Here is a 17,488-nt window from a genome sequence, read left to right as displayed (position 1 = left end):
TAACCATTCCTCGACTTCTGTTTATAAATTTGTATCGACAGACACACTCTTCACTGCTTAGATTCTTATGATACATTCAATTTGTGCTTGTCTTTAATCTTGTAGAGTACAAGAGAGGTGTAGTCTCAATTTCACGTTAAAACAAAATCTCCATCCTTGTTATAATAACTCAAAATTAGTCTCACCCTGGTTTATGGCCCGCTGATTTATGGTTGAGAATCCACGGGTCCTGGAACCAGCCTGTCTGATTTAGGTTGTCCGTCTGTTACTATTTCGATTCAGCCCCTGAACTTTTTGAAGTTTGAAATTAATTATAGGTTCTCGTTGTTCAAATGGCTCGTGATTTTATGTTCAAACTTTTTAACTCTCAAATAACATCTTAAATTCTTTTCTGACTTGAGCGTCAGATTGTCTATATCAGACAAACTCCGACGACTCTGACATTTGTTTGCAACGCATGTGATAACCAACAAAAATTTCTCTCAATCAGCTAATTAGACTGTCTATGAGCTAGCTAGAATATTCTTCTACAGTTATTTGGATCCATGTATGAACATATAGAGTATTCAGGATAATCTTAATTTTGGACTACATCAAGTTTAATAAAAAAATAATACATCTAGACAAAACTCTCTCTTTTTTTATTTTATGAAATTGAAAAGTATGTATAAGAACAAGCCGCGCATGTTTTTTCGGAGGAACAAATATTTTGAAGCGAAAGTGCTCAACTTCCGAGATGCTTCCTTTCCCCTTCGACTTTGGCTTTAATGTGACCCTCCCATAGGCCCCACTTCACCCTTTCGTTTTCTTTCCCTTTTTCTTCTTCTTTACAGCACAACGAACCTCTAATCAACTAGGAAAGTATCGGGTTATTGCAGAGAATTGAAGCCCCGTCAATGGCAGATAACGGCGAGGAGAAACTCATAGCTATAGCTCGCCAGATAGCCAAGTCTCTTGGCCGTACGGAAACCATGACTGACGATATCATTAAGATATTTTCCAACTTCGATGGAAGATTGCGTGAGAAGCTGACGGAAAAGCTCTCCGAAGACGATGTGGAACGAATCCTCAACTCTCTTGACCGTCAGATCTCCAGTTTTATCTCCTCGGACCGACCCATATGGTCCAACTCTGCTGATTCTTCCGCTTTCCTTGATTCTGTCGACCAGTTAATTGCCTTCATCCGTGATTGGACACCTTTAGCCGATGACAAGAACATATCCTCTTACCTCGATCGCGCCGAGGATCTACTTCAGCAATCCATGTTCCGCTTGGAAGATGAGTTCAGAATCCTCGCCGAACGCGGCGCCGACTCATTCGACTTGGCTCGCGGCGACTCAGCTCTAGATTACTCCGACGACGAAGATGATGTTTCTCTGGAAGATGACGACAATTTCATTCCCGTGGCGCAGCAGGTCACGGATTACGACATAATAATCGACGCGCTTCCGGCGGGTACTATAGGAGACTTGCATGAAATCGGGAAGAGGATGGTTGTGGCGGGGTACGTGAAGGAATGCTCCCACGTGTACAGCACCTACCGGAGGGAATTCTTGGAGGAGAGCTTTTCTAGACTGGGTCTGCAGAAGCTGAGCATCGACGAGGTTCAGAAAATGCAGTGGGCGCAGCTGGAAGATGAAATCGAGAAATGGGTCAAAGCCATTAATGTTGCTCTCCGGATTCTTTTTCCGAGCGAGCGCCGCCTATGTGATCGCATTTTCTTGGGGTTCTCCTCCGCTGCGGACTTTTCGTTCATGGAGGTGTGCAGAGGTTCTACAATTCAGCTCCTGAATTTTGCGGATGCTGTGGCTATAGGGAGTCGGGCACCTGAGAGGTTGTTCAAGGTGCTGGATGTTTATGAATCTGTGAGGGACTTGATGCCTGAATTTGAGTTAATTTTTTCTGATCAGTACGGTATAATTTTAAGAAATGAAGCCATCACTATCTGGAAAAGACTAGGGGAAGCTATCAGAGGTGTGTTTATGGAGTTGGAAAATTTGATCCGTCGGGACCCGGCTAAGGCTGCTGTTCCTGGCGGTGGAGTACATCCCATGACTCGATACGTGATGAATTATCTCCGTGCTGCATGCCGATCTCGGCGGACCTTAGAACAGATTTTCGAGGAAAGTGTCGGGCCTCAGAGTGGCAATTTTGATTACAGGAAAGGGGACAATAGGGCTTTGTCCTCGTCTTCAAGTCTAGCTGTTCGAATGGAATGGATTATGGAGTTTTTGGAGAGTAACCTAGAGGCTAAGTCCAAGATTTACCGGGACAACACATTGAGTTCTGTATTTATGATGAACAATAGCAGGTATATCGTGCAGAAGGTGAAAGATAATGACTTGGGGACACTCTTAGGCGATGATTGGACAAGGAAACATGAGGCGAAAATAAAGCAATATCATGTGAACTATCAAAGAGGAACATGGAGCAAAGTTTTGGCTGTTCTTAAGATTGATAGTAACTCTCTGTCACCTGTAGCACCCAAGAGTTTAAGAGATAAGCTGAAGTTATTCAATACATACTTTGAGGGGATATGCAATGCTCAGTCGACATGGGTAATCGTGGATGAGCATTTGGGAGAGGAGTTGAGGGCTTCGATTCGTGGGAGTTTAATCCCGGCATATCAGAATTTTATAGGAAGATTGCAGGCCGTAGTTGATTTTGGGAAGAATGGAGATAGACATATTAGGTATAGTAAGGAGGATATTGAGGCTCATATTCGTGTGTTGTTTCAAGGTAGTGGCGGTGGAAGAAGATGAGACCAAAGCAAGTAAGCTCGTATTGTAGTTTGTTGCTTCGAAACTATATGTTTGAGTGTATTGTGTTAATTGATCTGCTTGTCTGTTATATGTGAATTCATTAATTAAAATGTATATTTTTGCTATAGGATACTATCGTCCCTTTCGCCTGGATTGCTGCTTCTTTGAATTGTAGTAGAAATATAGTGAATTCAGAAAGCGAGACATGGAGGGATTATGCTGTTCGATCATAAAAACATATATCCATAGCATGATTCAGATAACTAAATTTCTATTAGGCTTCCTTTTTAAATTATTTTTGACCATATCTGGAAATAGACTGATGATTAAAATTGAAATGTGATTTTAGAACATATTATTTGATTTTGAACACTAATTTCTATGATAGGTATAACTGGCTGTTGAATCCAAGAAAATGTTAATTCAGTCTTCAAATGCTAAAGCTGGAGGAACTTTTCTATTCATCATAAGTTGATGGTTTATGCACTAAATAAGTTTGCTAAACTAGACGAAATTTTTGTGATCTGAATGTGCTCTTGACAGTTGATTGATCACTTGTGCCTCTATTCTGCGGATTCTTGAGGATTTCCAATTGTCACTGTTATTCCATTTATATGCGACGATGTGCATCTGATTCCCCATCAGGACCTCCCAAGATCGACGCTAGGATTGTGCTTTTTTCGTTTTTCGTTTGAACTATTAGTGTATTTCTTTCCCTTATCCTTAGGATGCTTGCCGAGCCATCATTGGAATTGGATAGGTGACATTTCTGACTTTATCGTAGTTGATGGAAATTGATGTTAGGAGCAGAACTATCTGTTTTTCCATCTTAATTGGGACTGTATATATATGCCTAAGCTATAGAATATTTGGGTGAAGATATATATTATCGCATCACATATCTGATTGAGTTTTAGCATATGAATCAATTTGTAAGTATATGCAGTGAACTCTTGTATCAACTCAAGTTATTTTCCTCGCGTACAATCACACTCGCATGAATCTTGATTAACCTAAAGTTGAGATAGAACTCGTGTGCATGGCAGTGTCTCTAACATAAACCCTTTCATGTATCTCCAAGAATCCAAATAAGATTGTTTGATTGATACATGCCACTTCATGTATTGCCAGTAATTTTTGTTCGTACATAGAAATCTGTGAAATTTTTAAAAGTCAAAGCATTAAATGCAGTGGCATTTATGTTGGTTAACAGATTTACAATCAATGCCCATTTTGGACCCTTTGGTACTTTTCTAAATGTAGATAGATAACGAATAATTGATTATCCAATCAATCAAATTGAATATAACAATAAAAAATAACGATTTAGAGAACATACGCGTGGGTAATATTAATAACATACTAAGAAAATGGGGGAGTAATTGATTGTTTAATCAATGATCATGACTTCGATTATTCGTCAACAATTGTTGGTAAAAAATCTGTTACACAAAGATTGTTCAGTGTATTTTATCTAACTAGCAAGAAGCACGTGCGATGCACGTAAATATTAATTATTTAATAAAAATTAAAATTTGATTTTTTTAAAAAATAATTTGATTCAATTTTTTTATTTATATTGATTTAGTCTTTTGTCATATTAGACGAATAAATTAATTAAGAACTTATATACTTTACTTTCAAAATTGTTTCTCAAATTGAAATTCAAGTCGTTAATTTTATGTTATATAATAAATTATAATTAGCATAATATATAGAATGAATTAAACTGAAACAAATTTTGAAAATATATATATCTAAGAACCACGTATAAGGTATAATAACCTAAAAATCAACCAGATTATGGATTTTATAAATGCATAAATCATAATTTATATAAGTGAAGCACACTAAGGACAAATAATTGTCAATTTAAAATATTTATGACTAACTCGTCAAAATATTATCAAAACTAATGAAATAATAATAATTGATAATAAAATATAACCTATAATACTCAAAATTTGCTTTTAAAATTTGTTTTCAATCATTTTTATACGGTTGAAAGATTTTCTCAAACGGTTATAAATATTAACCACGTGAAAAGTGTGAAAGACGGTTCAATATTTCTAATGATATTTTCAACCAGTTGACAATCTAAACAACAAGATATAGTTTGAAGAGTTAGTCTCATGTGATATATATAAGTGCGACTAAAATATTTAAACTTCTTATTATAGCTAACTATTTTAAATTTTCTATCAGATTCGTATTTTATGATATTATTAGTATATTAAAATTCATAATTATTGATATAAATTCTAATAAATAATTTATTAAATTCTTTACTTTCAATTCTTAGTTAAAAAATAATAAAATATATTAGTATTAAATTTCATATTATTATATTATTATATACTTATCATGTTATTGTACTATTACATATATAATTATTTTTTTCTTATATCTTCATGTGATACTATAATTTATTACTTAATTAGAAACTACACTAAAATATAATTACAAAATTGCATTAAAATAATAAAATAACATGTAGAAAGAAAATTAAAAGGATAAAATATTTAAAATTAGTATAAAGATGGATTATTTGAGAAAGTTAATTTAGGAATTACATTTTATTCTTGAAGTGATATAAATTATTACAATCAATGTATATTGTAGTGATAATTCATTAGCAATTGTTAGACTATTAATTATATATGATGTGGAATAATTAGGCTACTAATTAATTATATATTAGGTGGAATAAATAAAAAAAATTGATATTTTCTTTTTACACTTACAACAATTAGAAATTTACAAATATATCTTTATTGAATTTTTGGATTTGTATTGATGAGGATGTCATTTTTATCTTTTGACAATTGAAAAAATTGTCAATTATCTACACTTACGTAGGTTTATAGATAAAAAAATATATTTTTATTATCAAACATATATTCATTTTTAATGCATAGATTTCCCATAAATTATGTAGAAAATTTCCATGCAATTAATCTAACAACACACAATTTAAGGGGATGGTAGAAAATTTACAAGGCAAAAACTTGTATGAGACGGTCTCACGGGTATTATTTGTGAGACGGATCTCTTATTTGGGTCACCCATGAAAAAGTATCATTTTTTATGCTAAGAGTATTACTTTTTATTGTGAATATGGGTAGGGTTGACCCGTCTCACAGATTATAATCCGTGAGACGGTCTCACATGAGACTCACTCAATTTACAATGAAAAACTTTGTTATTATTTTTACACTTTTATAAGTATAATAGTTAAATATATATTCTTTTAATATTTTTAATGATTTTTTAAAATTAAAAAAAGCTATTGTTTTAATATTTTTTCTAAGAATTATGTATCAAGAAAAAATATTATTTCTCTAATGTATTTTTATTATAAAATATTTATTCAATTTTTATGTAACATTATTTTCAAAGATTCTTATGTTACAATTTTTTATTGAAAAATAAAAACACTATTTTAATCCTTATGTATTTAATGATTGTGTAGAAAATTTTCATGCAATTAATCTAACAATACACAATTTATGAGAATAGTAGAAAATTTACAAGGAAAATTTTGTTATTTTTTTTGTACTTTTATAAGTATAATAGTTAAATATATATTCTTTTTAATATTTTTTGTAAAAATTATGTATGAAGAAAATATTATTTTTCTAATATATTTTTTATTATCGAATATCGATTCAATTTTTATGTAATATTATTTTCAAAATTTCTTATTTTACAATTTTCTATTAAAAAAATAAAAACACTATGATCCTCATGTGTTTAATGAGTTCAAAAAAATAAATACCTCAATTAAATACATAATCAATACATTACAAATCCATTATCCCAAATTTGTCCCTAAATTTTATATATTTTTTCCACCAATGCCCTTGCAATTAATACAAACAATGCATAGTTTTTGGGCAATGTAGTAAAATCACAATCAAAAAACTTTGCCCATCATCCACACTTTTATAGATATATAGACTAGTATGACTTGTAAACTAGTGTATTAGTTCAAAAGTTTATTTCTTACGCATTGAAAGACAACAATCTCGTAAAAAAAATATATTAAGAGATTGATTTATCAATCGGCTCAATGGATCAAATTATAATACCACTAAAAATGAAAGCATGTGGTCCAAATTAGTTTTAATTCATGACACGTAGAGAATAATAATGTCATTTTTTTATTTAAATATCGTATGTTTTGCCTCTACATGGGGCTGGCGATTGGACAAAATTTTATTTGTTATCAATTGGATGTTGAAAGAAGAAATCACTTACAATGAATACGAGTAAATTACATCGCTATGTGTGTAGTTAAGATCTCTTTTTTATCTTATACCGCAAATAGAGATAAAATTGGGGTCAAGTCGTGGAGTGAGTCTCATGTGAGACCGTCTCACGGATCATAATCCGTGAGACGGGTCAACCCTACCCATATTCACAATAAAAAAATAATACTCTTAGCATAAAAAGTAATACTTTTTCATGAGTGACCCAAATAAGAGATCCGTCTCACAAATACGACCCGTGAGACTGTCTCACACAAGTTTTTGCCCAAGTCGTGATATATATTTTTAGAATATCTAAAACACCCATGTTTACATTTTAAGTCAGTTTAAAAGTTTTAAAAAATTGATTAATTTTTTAAACAAACTTATTAAAAATCATACAAGTTTTTTTTTTATTCTTTAAATTTTATTTCTAATTTGCTAAAATAAAACTACCAATTTTGTTTTGAAATCAAATCCATTTTGTAACTTGCATTGCCTCTGGCTTTGATGCCACTAAAGACCAATTTTTCCCTTCTTTTTTTTTTTACCTTCGCTTTTGGAGAGAGTAGTTGCAATTAACGTGGTCTTTTAGTTAAAGTGGTTAAACTTAAAGTGGTTAAACTGAATTATGGCCTAAAGTTTCAAGAGTGAATCTTATGTGAGACCGTCTCACGGATCTTAATATGTGAGACGGGTCAACCCTATCGATATTCACAATAAAAAGTAATACTTTTAGCATAAAAAGTAAGAGTGGGTCTCATGTGAGACCGTCTCACGGATCATAATCTGTGAGACGGGTCAACCCTATCCATATTCACAATAAAAAGTAATATTCTTAGCATAAAAAGTGATACTTTTTCATGGGTGACCCAAATAAGAGATCCGTCTCACAAATAATACCTGTGAGACCGTCTCACACAAGTTTTTGCCAAAAAGTAATACATTTTCATAGATGATCTAAATAAGAGATTCGTCTCACAAATACGACCTGTGAGACCGTCTCACACAAATTTTTGTCAAGTTTCAATATATTTTTTCGTTTTATTTAATTTATGAAAAAATATTATTTTTTTACAGCGAAATTTTACTCATCACGTAAAAGCTCGCGTGTTGTACTCTACCTAGATAGCTCCTTCGAGGGGAAAAACAAAGAACCATCTTCCACACATTGCAATTCCACGGACACATTAGTATTGAATCCCTAAATGCAAAAGAAAGAAAGAGGAAAAAATGACCACTTTACATGGATAATTTGAACCACAGTTGTCAACTCTTTCAATACTATCCACAAAGAGAAGAAAAACTAATACTTCAAGGGCCACACACAATTATTAAAGTGAACCCAAAAAGGTCGAAATCACTCGGAAATGCTGTGCAGATTAGGCCTCCACACCCCGACACTGGCTTTCTGTTTACGGGAAGATCGCTTCTCCGTTTTCTTTGAAAATTCACGCGAATCGTCGCCGATAATTCTCTCTTTTTTACTACTCTTCCCGCTGTTGCCAGATGCCGCCTTCTTGTTCTTGACGTTTGCGGGAAAAGAAGATGAAGGTATCAGGAAGTAAATGTCCCCCCGTTTGAGCTCGGAGTCGGGCGACATGATCAAGATCCGACGACCCACGTCCTGGGAACTGGGCTTGGTCAGGACGTGATCCGGGTTGTTCTTCAGCACCTGCGCCGCCGTGGCTGGACCCGACAACTCTTCCACGTACCCGTTCAAGTGAACTATCCGGATCAAGTCCAGTGCCCCGAACGGAAGGACGCAAGCCAAACAACACCTTAAGCTATTTCCCATTATTAGAATCCCAATTCACACATGGATTTGGTGAAATCCAACAGCAAAAAATTATCTTTATTTTTACAAGAGTTCCAGTGTGAATGTGGATTGGAGTTTATATAAAGATTTCAGATAATATTTATTTAGACTAATCATTGATTTTTGAATTTCTACTTAAATACGAGCAGAAATGTTCTAAATTGCCCTTTTGTATTATCATTTTGTTACGTAGACAAAAATTTGTGTAATACGATTTCACGGATCGTATTTTATGATACGAATATTTTATTTGAGTCATCTATGAAAAATATTACTTTTTATGTTAAGATTATTACTATTTATTGTGAATATCGGTAAGGTTGACCCGTCTCAAATATAAAGATTCGTGAAATCGTCTAATAAGAGACTTACTCTTGATTAAATATATAATTATTCATTATTAAGTTTTTTTTTTTTACATAAACAATATTTCTTTTTCATAAACCAAGTCAAAATGAAGATTTGTCTCGTAAAATTATCCAGTGAAACTGAGTTTTTTTATTATTCATCAGTTTAAGTTTTAATTAACATGTTAGGGCAGATGATCATGAGCAAATCGAGGTTAATATTCCTTAACTAATGCACGGGGCTAAATAACTTCTGAATATGTACAATTGATTTTATGCTAATTTTATATTTTTCGGCATGCTAAACGGTACTATTATATTTGATTTTTGTGTATTTCAAACGAAAACTCTCTCTATCCTATATACAGTGGTAGATTTATAAATTAGTCAAAAATTTATGTGAGACGATCTCATCAGTCGTATTTTTTGTGAGACAGATCTCTTATTCGAGTCATTCATGAAAAAAAAAATTATTTTTTATGTAAATAATATTACTTTTTATTGTGAATATTTCGCGTGGGACAAAGTAATCATGAATTCGTGAGATCGTCTCACAAGAGACATACTCTTATACTTAACATATGAAGTATATGTATTCACGCATTTTTTTTACATCAAATACTGTGCGAGAAATGTCCTTGCCGATGTATGATGAAGTTATTTATCAATTTTATAAGATGAATGTCTTATCTGACCCGATTCATTAAAAAATATTATTTACTTCATTAAAAAATATTATTTATTACATCAAAAATGTTAATTTTCATTTTATATATAAATCAGATCGACCCAACTCATCTCATTTTTATAACCTTTTTTCATTAGCAAAACAGATCTATAAGTCAAATACTTCAACTTGTTTCGTTTAGAGACAACCGAGCATGGGTTAGTTTGTGTATATTTCATTTGATATCAAGATCACAAATTTGCAACGAATATCATATTTGAGATTCAATAATTTGTAAATCAAATTAATAATGTAAATTATAATGATCAAACCATGTGTGATAGACGTACTCCAAAAAATATTATTACAGAAAATCGAACTTTTGATCATTAATCAATACAATAAAATTAAAGTTAATCACTATTGGTATTTATGACAGTAAAGTCCAATTATAATTTTATGCATATTTTAATTTGTGCAGTTCCAAAGCTTACAGCTGTATTTAATATAGGCTCTTTTTTTTTTATTGCTAATAACCATTTCCTTATTCTTTACAATAACTGTCATAATAAATTGCATATACCGACGCGCAAACACATACTTTATAACTAACATTTAAATTTGAATTTTCAAATGCCCGAAAAAACTTGTGCAGTAGACATGTCAAACAAGTTTGAGTAGTTCTCTTGCGAGACGGTCTCACGAATCTTTATCTGTGAGACGGGATAACCTTATCAATATTCACAATAAAAGTAATATTTTTAGCATAAAAAGTAATATTTTTTCATGAATGACCCAAATAAGATATCCGTCTCACAAACTACGATGTGTGAGACCATCTCACACAAATTTTTGCCAACAAATTTTCACATGAATAAAAAATTATCAACTCAATTAACTTATTTTAAGTAGTTGGCCAAACAAAACAGAAATGAATAGCCAATTTTATGTCTAATTTTTGTGGATAGAGCGAGTTGATCTGCAATGCACCATTTTGAGAAATTTATTAACTCAATCTACATATGTTATAAGGCGAAACCGACTTAAATTTTTAATGATAATCGTGGTGGATTTCAAATTCACTCGAGATAAATATTTTTTGAAAATCACCACTCAAATGTTTTATCGAATTAAATATCTTTTTCCAAATCAAATCCAGCAATTCACATAGTATTATGTATGTATAGATGTGTATTTTTTTAGGTGAAAATAATAATCATTGTATAATAAGAGGTGATATATATATGGCTGGCTGCTTCAATCCTTCGCTCTTCTCCCAACAAATTTATTCTTTTTTGTCTTCACCTATTTATCTATTTATTATTTTTCTTCTGTTTGGCATCGCGAATCCGGGGAGGGTTTTGTCCCAGAATCTGACCATCTGTATTTAACTGGAAACAATTGTAATTTTTTTAATGTATAATTACTTGCGTTCTAATTTCTTGAATGAGTCTCATGTGAGATAGTTTTACGGATTCTAATCTATGAGACGAGTCAAACGTACCTATATTTACAATAAAAAGTAATATTTTTAGCATAAAAAATAATATTTTTTCATGGATGACTCAAATAAAAGATTTTTCTCACAAATACGGCCCGTGAGATCGTCTCACACAAGTTTTTGCCTAACTTCTTTGATATGTACATATATATTATTTATTACAAAATTAGTTATATTTTATGAGAAATTTGTAAGTAACCAAACTAAAATATAGCAAAAACTTGTGTGAAACGGTCTCACGGATCGTATTTTGTGAGACAGATCTCTTATTTGGGTCATCAATGAAAAATTATTACTTTTTATTGTGAATATCGGTAAGGTTGACCGTCTCACAGATAAAGATTTATGAGACTATCTCACAAGAAACTTACTCAACTATTGAAACCCTTGAAAAAATCATATAATTTGGCCCCAACAATTGAATTTTGAGATATGTTGATTATAATTGATCAATAAAAAAAAGTTATGGAACGAAGCTTCCTCGCGGTTTCTTGGTCGTTATTTACTATAATTAATTATTAATTATCAGTTAAATTTTGTGCCAATTAATACTATCCAACACATGCAATTGTGATTTCGAGGGATCCCATGAGTTATTTTAACTAAGCTTAGATCTTAATACAGATACACACACCAATTAATTATTCATTAATTGAACGGCCATATTATAAGTCTTTTTTGCTGACTAAAGTCTCATATTGAAAGATCGAAAGAACGATCATGGTTCAATATAAGTTGGAAGATATCTTTATTAGTATGAACCATTTCAGATAAATACCAAAAACAAATTACGAGAGTTTAGATTTAAAATATATAATAGCATATCATTACGGAGATATACGACTATGACAGAACATTTCCAACTTAATTATAATTATTAACTAATTATGATTTGGAATCCATGAGAGCTTAGACTCAAAACGGATAATATCATATAATTGTGAAGATATATGACTTTGAACATTTCCAACTTAATTATTATATATTATTATTAACTAATCATGATTTGTCAATTATCATTACGATTTGGATTTTTTTTCTCTATGTAATCGTACCGACTACCATCCGTACTCGTGTGCAGATCGATGGATCAAAAAATTAATAAGATTATTATATGTTTGGACACACATATACACACACACAAATTAATATGTGAAATATATATATATATATATATATATATATATATATATATATATATATATATTTCCAATTACTGTGTACACAAAGAAGCTATTTATGAAACAAAATAATTAAATTAAATATACTTTTAGACCTATGAACATGGTTGCAAACATATTTTTTTAACAATCCAATTCGATTCAACATTGATGTCCGATTCAGTTTAATCTGAAATAGATTAAATCAGACTGGATTTATTCCATTTCCAGTTGATCTGATCCGATAGACATCCTGGGATGAGCGAAATATAAAATTAATATAAGTAAGAAGAAATTTATATTTTTCGAAAAGTAATATAAAAAATTTTGTTGAAAAATGGAGAGGAGTAGATATGTCAACTTAATTTATTATTCCAGCTATATTGCCGAAACCGTTGTGAATTCAATCCAAAATATTACATGGTCGATGTCATTTGAAATTTAACATCGTCAAATATTGTTAATGAAAAGATATTATAACTTTTTTTTGAACATAATCGATATGATAAGGACCGAGGTCCGATCATTAAATCTGAAAATATTTAATTATATAGATGATTTATAACTCATCTAGTATCATGTTCTTAATTCTGGAAAGAGATATCGAGTTCGAGATTCAATTCTAATTAAGTATTTTCTACTATATATATTCTTGAATTTTATGTAACACGACGGAAAAAACTTGTGTGAGACGGTCTCACGGGTCGTATTTTGTGAGATGAATATCTTATTTGGGTCATCTGTGAAAAAATATTGTTTTTTTATGCTAAAAGTATTACTTTTTATTGTGAATATCTGTAAGGTTGACTCGTCTCACAGATACAGATTCATAAGACCGTCTCACCCGGAACCTACTCTAACGCGACCTATATTTATCCCGAAAAATTCCGGTTGAAGCTTGTGCGATTAATTGGCATCATATTTTCCTTTTTAGCGATAATCATGGCTTAAGAAAAACTAGATGAGAGGACAAATGGAGGTGACTTTCTCAACATTCAGTGGGACGAAATACAAGTTTATTAAACATTTAAAAAAAAAAAAAACTAAAACAAAAAATAAAATTTTTTGAGATTCCCTCGTCTCCTTGGTGGATACATCTAATTATAATCATGGTTGTTTGACGTCACGAAAGAAAAATCTACAAAATGTTTATGATTCTCAGTTCACAAACAATAATACCACCAAAGTGGATCTGTGGTTTTTTTCTCTCTAGGGCCTGCGCATCCTATGAGAGTTGGCTTCCTTCTTCTTGCAGGATTGAATCGCATGGGCATCTCTTGATGTTTCATGCGTTGGTTTTTCTTGAATCAAAACACAATGGATCCAGAAGAGATTGTACGCTTGGTAAATCAAATGAAACTATCCCTTTCAGATCCGCATGAAGTGGTCAACCTAGAAGCAGAGGATTATCGGATCGGAGAAGAACGCCTATCTCGGTGTTTAGTGGCCAAAATCTTATCGACAAAGGCCATAAATCGGGATGCATTTCGGCAGCAAATGCCTCGTATTCTACAGACAGAGAGGCGCATAAACATTGAAGCTACAGGTGATAATACCTTTGTATTTGAATTCCATTCGTTGCGGGATTGAAATAGGGCATTGAAAGAAGGTCCTTGGAATTTCTCACGAAACCTACTGATTTTTAAGGAACCAATTGGATGGAATAATCCTCGATCCATGCTGTTTGAGGAATTCAATATCTGGGTTCAACTTCATAATATCCCACTTGCGTTTCTGCATGAAGAGCTTTTATTGAAATTAGGACGTCAAATAGGACAAGTCGTTGAATTGGATAAAGGAGAGAATGGTACCTTTCTTGGACGCTTTTGCCCGTATTCGTGTCTGTATCAATGCAACTCAGCCTCTGAAAAAGTGCATACGCATTAGTGCTATGAGAGATGAGAAGGATGCCATTATATTACTTGTTTATGAAAGACTCCCTGATTTTTGCTATGCGTGCGGGAGGCTTGGTCACTCTTTCAGGGACTGTGACGATGTATCTGCAGATAAGGTGACACATGTTTTTGGAAGTTGGATGAGGGCTTCGTCTCATGTGAGCGGAGGTTGGGGCAAAAGAGTCAGTGGGACTAAGCAAAATGGACCTCGTGATGATGTAGATTCGCACGAGGAATCAGAGCATATAGAATCCCAGGCACTGATCAACGTGGAGTTGAGCGAAAAAGAAGCGGTGGAAAATAATATCTCTAGTGAAGTTGACTATGCACGCTCAGAGCCTATGGCTTCGCATAAGGAAAAATTATGTGAGGAGGCCGATGTTAGACATACCAAATCTCCAACCCCTTTGGTTAAAAAACCATCACTGAAAGCGCGGCAGGATATACAGAATTTGAACCTCATGTCTCATGCTGAGGGGAGAGAAGAGATACAGGAAAAGCAAGGGCCTCCAATTGGGACAAAACAGTGGAAGAGACGGGCTAGAGAAAAAAGTAAGGATGTGAGTGGAGGTAATGATTCGGCTTCTGGTACAGAGAGGAAGAGGACTTTGTTGAATGATCATGACATGGGAACACATAAACATACTAGCCCTATCAAGAAAAAGTTGAAGATGGGGTTTGAAATAATGGGTACAATTAATCCAGCGGCGGAGGTTGCTTTGCAACCCCGCCGATCACCATGAATTTGATAATTTGGAATACTCGGGGGCTTGGGAACCCCCGAGCATTCCGGGAACTGAGGCGACTTGTCGCCGACAAGAGACCCGAAATCTTGTTTTTGAATGAGACAAAAATGAGAGAGGTTAATTACAAATGGTGGACATATAAGCTGGGCTTTGCAGGAAGTTTTATGGTCGATTGTAGAGGAAGAAGTGGAGGACTTGCAATCTTCTGGCAGGACTCTGTTAAGCTGTCTATCAAGTCTTACTCGAATGGACATATTGATTGTATAATTCATGACCCTGAGCAAGACTGGAGATTCACCGGATTTTATGGAAACCCCGAAGTTCCTATGCGTCATTTTTCGTGGGAACTGCTACATCGTCTTAAGGATATAGCAGAGCTCAAGGAAATACCTTGGTTAGTAGGAGGGGACTTCAATGAAATCTGTTTTGATAGCGAAAAATTGGGCGGAAATAGAAGAGCTCCAAGTCAAATGCAAGCTTTCCGGGAAGTTCTGGAACTTTGTGAACTCCAGGATCTGCATTGTGCGGGTGAGTTTTTTACGTGGGTAAACCGTAGGGATTCTGCTAACATAATCTTTGAGAGGCTTGACCGGTTTGTGGGGAATATGAAGTGGCGTCTCCATTTTCCAGTGGCTCGTGTGACTTCTTTGGAATTTTACCATTCCGACCACAGGCCACTTTGCCTACAGTTATACAGTGATCAGTTGCAAGACCGAAATAGAAGAGCTAAATGTCATTTGTCCTTTCGGTTCGAAAAAGGATGGTTATTGGAGGAGGGGTGTAGGGAGGTGATTGAGCATGGCTGGGGCCCCAATGATATTGGTTCATCAATTGTGGAGCGTATTAATTCCTGTAAAAATGCACTGCTTAACTGGGACTCTAACAGGCTTCGCAGAATTCCTAAGCGACTTAAATCAAAACGAGATCACCTGAATAACATAAAGACAAGTACACAGTGGCATGATAATATTTCTCAGATCAACAGGCTTGAAACAGAGATAGAGAACCTCGCAACTCAGGAAGAAATGTATTGGAGGCAACGAAGTAGGATTTCATGGCTTAAAGATGGAGATCGTAATACAAGGTACTTTCATTCTAAAGCCTCCCATCGTCGTATGCAGAACACTATATCTGGCCTGGTCTCAAGTCATGGGGATTGGTGTACAGATAGAGGCTTATCGACAATTGTGCTGGAATATTTTGAATCTTTATTCACAACATCCAAGCCATCTGAGGTTGACATTGACCGAGTATTAGAGACAGTCGAACCAAAGGTAGAAGTACAGATGAATCAGACGCTTTGTGCGCCCTTCACAGCAACAGAGATCAGACAGGCTCTCTTTGATATGCATCCGGATAAAGCCCCGGGACCGGATGGGATGTCTACACTGTTTTATCAGAAGTTTTGGGATGTAATCGGTATTGAGGTTACGAAGGCGGTACTACAAGTTCTTAATGAAGGGGCCTCTCCTGAGGCGTGGAATGACACTCTTGTCACGCTAATACCCAAAATAAAAGATCCTATGCTTCTAAAAGACTTCCGACCGATCAGTCTCTGTAATGTATGTTACAAAATAGTTTCTCGGTCTCTTACCAATCGATTCAGGCCAGTTCTTTCAAGGATTATTGAGGATTCTCAGAGAGCCTTTATTCCGGGACGTTTAATTACAGACAATATTATAGTGGGGTTCGAGATACTGCACTGGTTGAGGAACAGAAAAACTGGTAGGTCTGGTTATGCTGCCCTTAAGCTTGATATGAGTAAAGCCTATGATCGAGTGGAATGGGATTTCTTACAGCTAATGATGATGCGATTGGGATTTGATCAGGAATGGATTAGGAAGGTGATGAATTGTGTTAAGTCTGTTTCATACTATTTTCGAGTTAATCAAGAAGTGGTCGGCCCTATTAAACCAAGCCGTGGTTTGCGTCAGGGAGACCCGCTTTCACCATATCTCTTTGTTCTGTGTGCCCATGGTCTCTCATCTCTTTTTAATGCATATGAACACAGAGGCTATTTTCGCGGAGTGAAGATTGCACCAACTAGCCCATCAGTGTCACACTTGTTCTTTGCAGATGACAGCCTGATATTCTTTAAAGCGACTATGGAAGATGGGGCAAGGGTGAAGGAATGCATGTCTTATTATGAGAAAGCATCTGGTCAACTCATCAATTATGATAAGTCTGCTTTATCTTTTAGTCCGAATACTCATCTTTTGCTTATGGATACGATAAAGAATATCCTGACTATTCCTGTGGTACACCAACATGATCTCTATTTGGGCTTACCCACAGTGTCTTTGAAGAGTAAGAGGTTACAGTTTAAGTATCTTGTGGACAG

At 34.1% G+C, this 17,488-nt stretch overlaps 2 protein-coding genes across 5 annotated transcripts; one reads left to right on the top strand and one right to left on the bottom strand.

Moving 5' to 3' along the window:
* The first annotated feature begins 688 nt into the window (after positions 1-688).
* On the top strand, positions 689-3,724 carry LOC140836204 (exocyst complex component EXO70B1). Of its 4 annotated transcripts, none has more exons than XM_073201606.1 (2): positions 689-2,773; positions 3,523-3,724. In XM_073201606.1, exon 1 carries the CDS (start codon positions 897-899, stop codon positions 2,760-2,762), a length of 1,866 nt encoding a protein of 621 aa, XP_073057707.1. In that variant the 5' UTR covers positions 689-896; the 3' UTR covers positions 2,763-2,773; positions 3,523-3,724. The 4 variants fall into 4 exon arrangements, with proteins under 4 accessions (XP_073057707.1, XP_073057697.1, XP_073057700.1 ...); XM_073201596.1 differs by having other exon boundaries at positions 3,306-3,724; XM_073201599.1 differs by lacking the exon at positions 3,523-3,724 and adding an exon at positions 3,151-3,299.
* A 4,648-nt stretch (positions 3,725-8,372) lies between these two features.
* On the bottom strand, positions 8,373-8,810 carry LOC140809142 (uncharacterized). The gene has a single exon (XM_073166637.1). It carries the CDS (start codon positions 8,808-8,810, stop codon positions 8,373-8,375), a length of 438 nt encoding a protein of 145 aa, XP_073022738.1.
* Between the last annotated feature and the right edge of the window lie 8,678 nt (positions 8,811-17,488).

The sequence above is a fragment of the Primulina eburnea genome, chromosome 1, assembly GCF_022965805.1.
Source record: "Primulina eburnea isolate SZY01 chromosome 1, ASM2296580v1, whole genome shotgun sequence".
NCBI classification, from domain to species: Eukaryota; Viridiplantae; Streptophyta; class Magnoliopsida; order Lamiales; family Gesneriaceae; genus Primulina; species Primulina eburnea.
Note: the sequence above shows the minus strand (reverse complement) of the source record. Positions and strands in the feature narration are given on the sequence as shown.